The sequence below is a fragment of the Leptodactylus fuscus genome, chromosome 7, assembly GCF_031893055.1.
Source record: "Leptodactylus fuscus isolate aLepFus1 chromosome 7, aLepFus1.hap2, whole genome shotgun sequence".
Classification (NCBI taxonomy): domain Eukaryota; kingdom Metazoa; phylum Chordata; class Amphibia; order Anura; family Leptodactylidae; genus Leptodactylus; species Leptodactylus fuscus.
In genome coordinates, this window is record NC_134271.1 from 115,984,156 (window position 1) to 115,996,862 (window position 12,707).

A 12,707-nucleotide genomic window follows, 5' to 3' on the forward strand; every position below is an offset into this window, starting at 1 on the left:
GTACCTGTTCTTTCAGAAGATCTGAGAACTTCTTTGTTAATATGCATGATAGGATCAAGGGTCTTAGAGCCTCCAAGCCAACCCTTCTAGATGGGTTAAGGAAGTCATCAGGACTTCTTTTTCTGCTCAGGGGTTATCTCTCCTTAATTTCTGACAGCCCATTCTACCAGGGCGGAGAGTTGGCCACTGCCCTTAGACCAAATTTGCTCAGTTGCTCCTTGGTCATCTCAGCTGACATTTGTGAGGCTTCTATAGATTACCGTACAGTGGGGCAAAAAAGTATTTAGTTAGTCACCAATAGTGCAAGTTCCACCACTTAAAAAGATGAGAGGCGTCTGTAATTTACATCATAGGTAGTCCTCAACTATGAGAGACAAAATGAGAAAACAAATCCAGAAAATCACATTGTCTGATTTTGTAAGAATTTATTTGCAAATTATGGTGGAAAATAAGTATTTGGTCACCTGCAAGCAATCAAGATTTCTGGCTCTCACAGACCTGTAACTTCTTCTTTAAGAGTCTCCTCTTTCCTCCACTCATTACCTGTAGTAATGGCACCTGTTTAAACTTGTTATCAGTATAAAAAGACACCTGTGCACACCCTCAAACAGTCAGACTCCAAACTCCACTATGGTGAAGACCAAAGAGCTGTCAAAGGACACCAGAAACAAAATTGTAGCCCTGCACCAGGCTGGGAAGACTGAATCGGCAATAGGCAACCAGCTTGGATTGAAGAAATCAACTGTGGGAGCAATAATTAGAAAATGGAAGACATACAAGACCACTGATAATCTCCCTCGATCTGGGGCTCCACGCAAAATCTTACCCCGTGGGGTCAAAATGATCACAAGAACGGTGAGCAAAAATCCCAGAACAACGCGGGGGGACCTAGTGAATGAACTGCAGAGAGCTGGGACCAATGTAACAAAGCCTACCATCAGTAACACACTACGCTGCCAGGGACTCAGATCCTGCAGTGCCAGACGTGTCCCACTGCTTAAGCCAGTACATGTCCAGGCCCATCTGAAGTTTGCTAGAGAGCATTTGGATGATCCAGAAGAGTATTGGGAGAATGTCCTATGGTCTGATGAAACCAAACTGGAACTGTTTGGTAGAAACACAACTTTTCGTGTATGGAGGAAAAAGAATACTGAGTTGCATCCATCAAACACCATACCTACTGTGAAGCATGGGGGTGGAAACATCATGCTTTGGGGCTGTTTCTCTGCAAAGGGGCCAGGACGACTGATCCGGGTACATGAAAGAATGAATGGGGCCATGTATCGTGAGATTTTGAGTGCAAACCTCCTTCCATCAGCAAGGGCATTGAAGATGAAACGTGGCTGGGTCTTTCAACATGACAATGATCCAAAGCACACCGCCAGGGCAACAAAGGAGTGGCTTTGTAAGAAGCATTTCGAGGTCCTGGAGTGGCCTAGCCAGTCTCCAGATCTCAACCCTATAGAAAACCTTTGGAGGGAGTTGAAAGTCCGTGTTGCCAAGCGACATCCCCAAAACATCACTGCTCTAGAGGAGATCTGCATGGAGGAATGGGCCAACATACCAACAACAGTGTGTGCCAACCTTGTGAAGACTTACAGAAAACGTTTGACCTCTGTCATTGCCAACAAAGGATATATAACAAAGTATTGAGATGAAATTTTGTTACTGACCAAATACTTATTTTCCACCATAATTTGCAAATAAATTCTTACAAAATCAGACAATGTGATTTTCTGGATTTGTTTTCTCATTTTGTCTCTCATAGTTGAGGTCTACCTATGATGTAAATTACAGAAGCCTCTCATCTTTTTAAGTGGTGGAACTTGCACTATTGGTGACTGACTAAATACTTTTTTGCCCCACTGTATATACTTGAGTATAAGCTGACCCGAATATAAGCCGAGGCCCCTAATTTTACCACAAAAAACGGAAAACTTATTGACTCGAGTATAAGCCGAGGGGGGAAATGCAGCAGCTACTGGAACATTTCAAAAATTTAAATAGATACCAATAGAATTACATTAACTGAGTGGGTTACTGTACGTGAGAGACATGGAAGTAATAATTATTACATTAAACATTATTAAGGCACTTTATTATTACCTCCATATGTCTTACATATTAGTAACCCGTATATGTGGCACACAGGGGTTAATATGAGGGACATGATGGAGTTAACGTTTATTAATGTGAGGCACATGGAGTTACTAAAACTAAATTAATAACCCCAATGCCTGACATTACAAGGAATAGTAACCCCAGTATGTACCTGTGTACTTTCATTTTACTGTATGAGTTCTCCTGGATGCAGACACAGGAGCAGGGACCTGACGCCTCCCAGGCTTTCATCTCTCTGCTAGTGAAGGGGGTGTGTCCTATATCATTACTGTAGCAACCACTGAAGGACACTCCCCTTCACTTATTTTATGCAGGTCCTTGCAGTCCTGTGCTGCCTGCTGAAAAAGTCGGCTTATACTCAAGTATATATGGTAAGTTCCCATGGTTCAGAGGCAGCTGCCTTTGGACGTTCTACCTTCAGTTCTGTAAGGCAAGAAAACCTCCCTAAGGGGATTACTTGCTACATCTCCGTATTGTGCTGCTTGTAGGATGTAAGGGAATCATTGATTATGTTGCTATTTTTTTTCCCTTAGCAGCACAAGCTTTCCTCTCTTAGTGTCCATTCACACAGAGTTTTTTGGCGTGGGATCGGCATCAAATTCTACGTAGAAAAATCTGCCTCCCATTGACAGTCAATGAGAGGCAGATTTTTCCATGTGGCATTTGATGCGCATTCCACACTAAAATCAGCACCAAAAAACTCAGTGTGACTGGACCCTTAGAAGGTTTGTTATTTTACTTTTTTATGAACACGTGACCGAGGTCTCTCTGGCCTCTTATAGGGTTGTAGTCATGAATATTTTATGCTAATTAAAAATTTTGCCTATCCTACCAGCACACATGGGCAGAAATACCCTGCATTGTGCTGCTGTTAGGACTAAGGGAAAACAAATTAACATCATAATCAACAAATCTGTCACTATACTTTGCTCTCCATGAGTGCAAATTTAAAGTACCTGTATTACTACACAGCAGACTTCCATGCAGATTTTGCAGTGGATTTCACTCTTCACATAGTGAATATCTGCAGAAAGAATAGCCATGGTATGGTTTTATAATCCGCACTCAATTTGCACATGGATAATTTTCTGCAGAGGATTTGCAGCTTGCAAATCCATATGAAAATCTGCAGCATTTCCTCTCACTGTGGACGTAGCCTTATAGGATACAGTACCAATGGCTCTGTGCTTCTTACTAGATGGCTACACAATAAGCTCTTTAACACTGTCTAATGGTCAGGTGTTCCCTTTAGATTGGTTTCAGGGATACACTTAATCCAGGTATCAGAAGGTTAGAGGGTTAAGGTCAGAACTTAAAGAGCCATAAATCTTCTAAGTATATGAAGGGTTTAAAAGAAAAGATAATATAAAAGGTCAACACCTCACAAACCCAACCCAAAAAAACAAGGACAATGAGCAACTTAAAAGAGTTGTTTGCACACTTAAAAAACGTCTTAAAGGCTTTTATTGGTGGAGGTATTTCTAAACCTGCAATACAGTGCACCGAAGACTCAGTGAGTTCTCCATTGTCCTCTGACACATTGTGACACTGGATGCTACATTTATGCTTGGAAATATAATAAAACACAAAGAGTACACAAAAGATACAACCTAATAATATGCAGAGCAGGAAGATATTGGCCATATCCTGGCAGAAATGTGCTGGCAGAACATCCATCTATTCAACATTTAAAGCAGTATATGGACAATAAATACATGAAATGTATCAGCAATATCGGCAGTGACTATACGTCTTCTATATAGTAATAAAGTACAAGTGATACACAATAACAATAGCAATAATGCATGAAATGAACACCTCTAGAAAATGGACAATCTATCTGTACGGGTACATTTTCACACTGTGTGTTGCAGGTGATTTGCATATACAATATTCAAGTATAATTATAGTAGAAATGACAACCTATATATTTTTGTAAAAAAATGAAATATATCAGATTAAATAGTAGAAAAAAAGACAATAATGTTTTTCCTTAAAGGAAATCTGTCACCAGAACCCAGAATACAACCCAGCTCTGCAGATAGATAGGTTAGGGTCATCCGAATTAAACAGTGAATCGGCGCCTCCATGACCAAGATATCACTATTTTTGTCAACGTGAGAATTAGGTATATGGAGTAACGAGGGCATTGCAATTGCTCCAAAGAGGTAAGTGGCTCTGCCCTCATTGCTCCAAAGAGGTAAGTGGCTCTGCCCTCATTGCTCCAAAGAGGTAAGTGGCTCTGCCCTCATTGCTCCAAAGGCCTAATTTGCATGATAACAAAAAACAATGATATTTCAGCAACAGTGGCAACTAGAGATGAGCGAGTAGTACTCGAGTACTCGAGTAGGTATTCGATCGAATACTACGGTATTCGAAATGTAAAATGTAAAATGCTGTTCGAATGTAAAAGTTTGATACAGAACCAGCATTGATTGGCCGAATGCTATACAGTCGGCCAATCAACGCTGGTTCTTCTCCTACCTTTTGAAGTGTTCTCCGTGCAGCTTCCCCGCGGCGTCTTCTGGCTCTTCATTCACTCTGCCAGGCATCGGGCCTGGGCAGAGCCAACTGCGCATGTCCGCTTGTAGTGCGGGCATGCGCAGTCGGCTCTGCCCAGGCCCGATGCCTGGCAGAGTGAATTCAGAGCTGGAAGATGCCGCGGGGACGCTGCACGGAGAAGACTTCTCGGAGGATCCAGCCCGACCCTCACTCTTGGACTTGGTAAGTATAATTTGATCGAACGTTGCCTACCCCTGAAACGAGCATTTCCCCCCCATAGACTATAATAGGGTTCGATATTCGATTCGAGTAGTCGAATATTGAGGGGCTACTCGAAACGAATATCAAACCTCGAACATTTTACTGTTCGCTCATCTCTAGTAGCAACCATTCACAAAGGAAAAAACCTATTTGATTCGGTGACCCTAAATATCTACTAGGAGCCATATCCTGCTCCTCCATCACTGCACTCCCACTATGGCAGGTATATTTATTTATATATATTTTACGAAACACCATTTTTGGAGCGTTGCGAGGTATGTTTTATAGATAGTCACTGAAAGTAAAAATGTAAAGGTGATCAGACCTCCAGAAGAGAAATCCTAATACTATGGGCCTAGCTCATTCAGTTACATAACCTAAATGGTCTCCCACATACTCCTCCCATCTGTGAGTCCACAAACCCATCCAACAGAACTAAGAAGGAGTCTTATGACATACTCTCCAGTGCTGGATCATAAATAGTTATATCCTACTTAGAACACTAATGCAAAGGTGAAACCATCAAAATCCCTTTACTGTTGATAAATTTCTTATTTCTACCGATTGTGGCTATTTACTAAGCAGGGGTGTGGCTGGAGACATGTCTGCCCTAGGTGTGAGGTGTTGGTGGGAGGGGCACCAACAAGCTACTCTGACTTGGCAAGAGTTTTAGTTACAGGGATCGATCAAATAAACAAAGATTGATATGCAACTTTATTAATGTTAAAGGCGTCCAGGAAGATAACTGATACAGATGAGTAATGACCTATCCACAGGATAGGTTATCAGGATCAGATTGGTTGGGATCCGACAATATTATTGGCTTCCGGTGGCCAAAACAGCTGACTGGGATGTGGCGGATGTGGTCATGAGTATCAATTACCTTCAGGTTCTGGACAAACCCTTTAATAACTTTTGTATGGCTGTGTAGGAATTATGATTTTTAGCTTAGATTCCTTGGTTCCTGCCAATCTCTGAATATGGACATGAGTATAGACGATGAAAAGAAAACATGCAGATGGCGGTTTCCAGGGTCTTCTCAGAGTGAGCTGATTTTCCAGATATGCCATAAAGTTCTCCACATGCGTTTGGACCACATCCACAAAAAATACTGTGGTCTACAGTATAGAAATGTAGGTTCTTATCTCGTACGCCAGTGACCTCAATATGAATGTAGCTGTGTTGCTAAGCCCTATGTCCATTTTGACATAGGAAGACCTGTCCGCTGAGGGCAGCATCAAATCATTGTCCGAACAGATCCAGCTCCAACCTTTTTCCGCAGGACATCAACCAGGCGCTCCAATCTGTTAAGGGATAGAGGAAAATATTATTAATACATATTTATTGCAGATAAGAGGAATTCAGACCACACAGAACTACACACAATTCGCATTCTATAGATTATCAGATTAGCAGTACCATAAAACACTAGTTTATGGGATTGTGACACCCCTTTCCCCACAAGATGACCAAGTCATGTCGTGTAGCTGTGTCTGCTTGTTCTTGCTGCTTGCAGACTTTCAGGGGCCCTGCACATTACATCCCAGAGGATGCCGACTTGTTTAGTTTCTCTAGTTTGGCTACCTCATCATCTATGTATTGACCCTTGGCTTGTTATTTGGATATCTCTTTTGCTTGCTGATTCTGCCTTTGATGTACCATTCGGATTTGACCATTGGCTTTCTACTGGATATCACTTTTGTCTCCCGATTCTCCCTCTGACGCCTTCTCCTGGTTTTGACCCTTGCCTGTACGACTATTTTCCTGTTTCTGATCTGCCCCATAAGTCAATTGTGGGTTCTGTTTTGGGGTTCAGGTTGCAGAGCATTTATTTGTACAGTCTCTGTTGGTGAAATTGAGACTGTCAGATTCTGCAAAGTCGTCACCTCGTCGCTAGCGCTGGTGATGACATCTGAGGGTCAGTCTAGGCTTGCAGGGAAGTGCAGATTTTAGATAGCTGGTTCGAATCTTGCTTTAGCATTTGTTTGATCTTGCATCTGTACCCTAATAGTTTCCCAATCTCATTTGTGTAGAGACTGGACCCTTTTTTTCATAAAAAAAATGTTATGGTGGCCATACACATTGGATGAAGGTCAGCAGAGCTCCCTCAAATACCCATTCTTGCAGGACTTGGGCACCATCTAATTTATATGGTCCTGATACTTGTGTACTGCCAGATACTTGTGGTCTCAAGGGAGATAAGTCCACCTCAGCCAAGCCAAGCATGCATGTATGTGGGTTGGACAGAAGGAATGCCAGCCTTACACAAGCGCAGATTCCCTGAACATGATATTGTCTATACTATTTTTGGATTTTCTGGACTTGATCAGTTCAGCTTGTCTTTTGTGGTTTACCTGTTCCTTGGATATTACAAGAAATTGAAATTACTGCTGCCATGGTAGCAAGAAAAAAGCAAGACCTAATTTTCAGTCATTGCTGTAATTAAAATCAGCAAGTGTCTAGAGACATATTGCTTCACATCAACCAAAATCACAGCAGATATGAGAACCAGAGCTAACAAAAAGTTAGAAAATACCATTCAGCTAGAAGAATAGCAGTGAGATTGTTACGACTGACTAGAAGTGCCCTGGCACTGGCACTGCACCGGGATGAAAGGTACAATTCACACTGATATTACCTATTGACATTCAGGTAAAAAGTTGATCTCCGAAAACATATTTGTAAACTAACCTGTACGTATTGCAGACTATTACCAGTCTATTACCCATAGATGTGCCAAATAATAGCTCATGGTTATGGGCACCTTTAGGCTTTCTCTCCTGATTCCACCATGAACATTCAAATTTCTATGGTGCGCACAGGGATATTTAGCAGATACTTATACAGATGTTCAGTGATGATTCTGGACACTGTAGTAATAGGATCCAATAAAGGAAAAACCTCATGGCTTAAATTGGTTGAGGCGCTAAATATGCCTAACAATGTAAAACTAGAGAGGCCTATACTTATACAGTCAAAGTGAAAAGGCGCACAGAACGCCAAATGGGGCATTCACACAGAGTAAAGTGGCGCTGTTTCGGCCATGATAACTCGCGGCAGAATCAGCACGGATAAAAAGCCTCCCATTGATTTCAATGTGTTCGGCATGGAAGACGGAACCCATTGAAGTCAATGGGAGTCTTTTTATCCGCGCTGATTCTACTGGGAGTTATCGTGGCAAAAACAGCGCCACTTTACTCCGTGTGAATGCCCTCTATAGGTGTTGTACAGGAATAGAAAAAAATGGCTGAACTCTTCCAAAAACAGAACCACTTCTGGCCATGTATACAGTAGTGTGTGGTATTGTGGTCAAAGTTTTCTAACTTTTCAAATAAAATAAAGAATGATCAGTAATAGATCAAGAGAAATGATCAGCTACAGACAAAGACAAAAGTAAGGACAATATGAAAGACACCAGGATGGAAGGTGGGGAGGGGGGTATAGCAATAGACTTAGGTAAAACAAAGTGCCAGGTCACATCTCAAAAGAGGTCAATCATCCCATAGGATCCAATAAATATTCCAACGGTGCATTATATTACCAAACCTATGGTAAGTCCCTGACATCCAGTCTAAGGGGAGAAGAGAAGATTCCCTTTATTTGGAGACGATTGTGTATTTCCGTCCAGACATGATATCCCTAGGTTGATCTACTCTTCTAGAGAAATCACCAATTGAAGATGACGCACACTGTTACTTAAAGGAGACCTTCCAGAAGAGAAGCTGACAAGTCCATTAGTGTAAAAGAAATCCTTTTAATTTTATCTCAAGAAATTATTTCTTAAGGTCTCAAAACCTATGTTGTAAAACTGTCTAGGTTTTGACAGTATCTCCTTTTCTGGCCTCTGCCAATCTTGTGGAACACCAAATACACCAATGTTCCCAGATACACAGACATACATATTTGAACGGGATATGATGTCATCAGAATCTCTTATTGGCCATTGAACCTGAATTTGAAGAAATCATAGCCCACCATAAAAGATCCTCAGGAAAGGCTGTCATGTTAGTCAAGTACATTACAGGGGCCTCATTTTTCTTCTGATAGACATATCTGCCCAACGTGTTAGCTACAGAATTCTAGAAAAACTCATCCTGCGTTCCTTATATAAATTCTATTTAGGTTTCCAGGACTATTACTTGGAGGAACAATACAAGTGAAACATCATTTTCCCCTGACAAGTGGTATGCATTAAGGCTTAGGCAAGACATATGGAAGATGTGCACTTGGGCATGGTATTTCTCTAAAACCGGTTGAGTCACTTTCACTGTGGTTAATGGAAATACATAGCATCGCCTGAGGCCATTCAGAAGAGTCCGGGTTACATGGAGGATACGCGAAAAGCCAGCAGCGATATGCAGATGTACTTCAGCACATAAGACCATTTGTTCAGTCAATGCGAGGAGAAACCAAATGAGGTGAAAGGTCTAATAATGACTAAACACTGGATGTGAAGAAGAACCAGAACCAAGCTAACATTAAGTCTATCTAAAGTGTATAGTCTTGTTTGATGAATAGAATTTTATGGGATTCTCCAGTTTTCTGTAGATGTAATAAGTAATACCTCCTTCTGGTACACTTTGGGGCCAGTTTATCATGCATTGTATGGCGGTCAAGACTTGAGAAAAGTCACCATTTTTGGTCTACATTACATTTTCCTCCACCACTATTGAAAAAGGTGGGTGGAGTGGTGCAAGGTGAATGCGGATCAACATATTGACTATGACTTGTGCAAAATAACTGGAATATCTAAGTCAGTTCCTGACTGCTATAGATTTAATTCTGCAGCGTGAGACCTCCTGAAATGCATCACAATCCAGTGCAGAAAGGTATTAAAGTGTTTTTTTTTTTGCCTTGGTAACCATCTAAATGCACTTTGTATGTTAGGAGCCTGAACCTACATGTACTGGGAGAACCAATGAGAACTTTTCCCTTCTCATTTGAGATCTTGAGTCTGACAAGAGCAAATAGAGAGACATTCCAAAAATATTTACCCTGTATTACAGAAGTTAGGAGCCTGGGGGTCACCAAGTGTTACCCAATTCCAAGTCTCCTTGATGATATGTAAAGGTCAAGGAATACACATTCTACCCTTTCTGCCCAACTTGTCTTCACCGAATTGGTAGTGGTTGCTGATGCGTATGTTCCCGTTTATGGAATAGAAAGCAATGCAGAACAATCGGGTAGAGTGTGGCACCATTATTTGGGTACTATGTGGTCCTAGTGTGAGGGCAGTCTGCGGTGAGCATTGTTAGTAAGAATTCATTGGCATCATTTATGTCTTTGTCATCTTTCACAAGTCGGACAATGGAGAGGAGTTAAGGCGGACTTCTGTCTCATATTCCTCTTCAGCCTCCTGCCATAGCTTTCACACGTGCCTTGCACCATGGGTATTCCTTGGCAACTTATTTTTTTTCAACATCCTCTGTCAATCTCTGCCTCCCATCACAAACTACAGAAGGGAGATTCAGGGCAGAATTTAACGCTGATTCCTTCTCCTTCTCTTGAGAATCCTTCTCAAGATCATAACCAATTCCTATGAATATATTCCTAATGTTATAATTATGGTTGGTTCTGGAGGATGGTCAGGATAATAACTGGCAGGGTTAGGATGTGGTATGAAACTGGAAACTTTGATGCAACAAATGCTTTTATACGTCCATGACTGAGGCTCTTGGATGGAGACTAGCCATTATTGTAGCAGATAGCAGGCCACCTCTGGAATAAAGTCCTCTGATAGACGTGAGGACCACTGTGTTTCTTCTACACTACTACATGCAACGGTTCAGAAAGGGACTGAGATGTTATAGGCAAAGTACAAGGATACAGCATGGCTACATATTGTTGGCCAAAATATCTAATACTTTATGGTCAATAACTCATTCCTGCAGAATGTGATGCTAGTACTTCTGGGGTGTATATATATACAGGTGCTGGATTCAGCAAGCCATGTAAATCAATTTCCCATCCATTTTAGAGCCTTTAAATATGACAAGGAATGTTAGCCAAGCCAGAGTCTCCTCCAAAAGAAAGAAACATCTTCCTGTAGACAGCTGTTCCAGGATTCTTTTTATTCACCAGTGCTGGTTTGTGGTGAGAGTTTTTAAAAAATATTGATCACAGATAGCTCATCACTGTCAGGTTGGAGATGGTCTGACACCCAGCTCCCCCATGAAACAGCTGATACACAGAAAGTAGAACAGGATGGATACAGTGACGTTCTCTATGTAGTGGTCAGACTATGGTATTGCTGTCTGCTTCCTGCTCCATTTTCTGTGAATCCACTGATTGGTGGGGATTATGGGTGCCTTACACTCACCGATCTGATGCTGTCCTGTTTTTAGGCTAGGTCATCAATAATTGTACCCCAAAAAAACTTTTTACCTGTAGCTCTCGAGGGATAAGATTGTTCCTTGGAGAGAACACCAGCTGGTGTAGGGAGTCATAGAAGCAGTGCATCATGGGAAAGGGAATACAAATTAGATTTCGTCCAGAAGAAAGAAAACCTTTCTCTAAAAACAGTCAATGTCTGAGCCATTAAAGAGCCTTATAAGAATGGTCAGTGGCATGTATAGCGTCCAGACACATATGGAATACAAACTCCTTTACGTATAGAGGGATGCACCATGTACAGTAATTAGTCTTCAGGTTATGGTGGCCAGTGGTATTTGTAGCACTTATTTGATTGGTGACACCTATAGATATAGTGCCCAGTAGTGAATCAGGAGTATATATGTTTTTAGTAGTACATACAATGCCCTATGTTGTATCTGGTATCTAAGGTGTCCAGCGACTGGCTGTGTTATCAACTGGATGAATGATGAGAATCTGATAGAACTGATCAGTCCTCAGGCTTCTCACATATACCTCCTACATCAGTGGATGAGGCAGTAGAGAGCTCATATCAGGTATCAAGTGCCTGAGCACAAGTCCTACATACTATTAGCAATAGTCAGTGTAAAGCACTGAGCAAACTGTCATGAAAGGCCAACCTTACAGATCTCAGCGCTCATATTGCAGTATGATACCTCTGCTTATGAGCCGGACTCCTGAGTAGCCATGGGGCAAATGAATGACTGCACTTAAGGTCTTGCTGATTTCCATAGAAATTAAAGTGGAGAAGCCTCTAGCAGTGACAGTTTATACAAATACTCACAGCATGCAAATTTCGTGATATCACTGGCTCTGTGACAGAAGAAGTCCGCCCTGGGTCTAATAAGACAGCCTGAAATAATACAATTATGTTGTGTACACAGTCTCAGGCACAAATAGTCCAGCAGCTAAACCCTCTACTTCTGAATTCTCACAACTGTACTGGTGCCGACATCAATAATCCCCTTCCCCATCCAAAAGATAAATGTAGGGGACAAGTATAAAGTCTATGGACTACAATCAAACTATAGTTAGATATTAGGGCTCCAAAGTCCCGAGCGCAATTCCACAACACAGTCCATATGTTACAGTATGCTCCGAGATGGGGAACGGACATATTTGTAAATCTGTCCAAATGAAGTCCCAAAGTACTGTGTAATATTTATAAAGCCTAATGCAGCCAGACAAGTTCAATAGCCACTGACAATCCGCTTGTTTAGTTGACATCCATTTTTTTTCCAAAACCACATAAACACTAATTTACAAAATAAAAAATAACACATCCAAATAGAAATATTGGATTGCTGCAAAACTCAGTGCACAGTTATGTGTCAGATATGTACATGGTTATAGGTGTGGTATGATTGGACACTGGGTCTTGAAACAAGAAGGTGTAAACGTGCTCCCCCCCTATAAAAGAAAAAACCCTGACACTACAGAGCCTAAATAGC

At 41.4% G+C, this 12,707-nt stretch overlaps 1 protein-coding gene across 3 annotated transcripts in view; it reads right to left on the minus strand.

Annotated features, from left to right (window-relative positions):
- Positions 1-4,843: 4,843 nt before the first annotated feature.
- Positions 4,844-12,707, minus strand: part of MIPOL1 (mirror-image polydactyly 1) — a 287,947-nt gene continuing 280,083 nt past the window's right edge. For all 3 annotated transcript variants that reach the window (XM_075282901.1, XM_075282899.1, XM_075282900.1), the window contains one exon: positions 4,844-6,188. In XM_075282901.1, the coding sequence (XP_075139002.1) occupies positions 6,122-6,188 (67 nt within the window). In that variant the 3' untranslated portion in view covers positions 4,844-6,121. The remainder of the gene's footprint in view (positions 6,189-12,707) is intronic.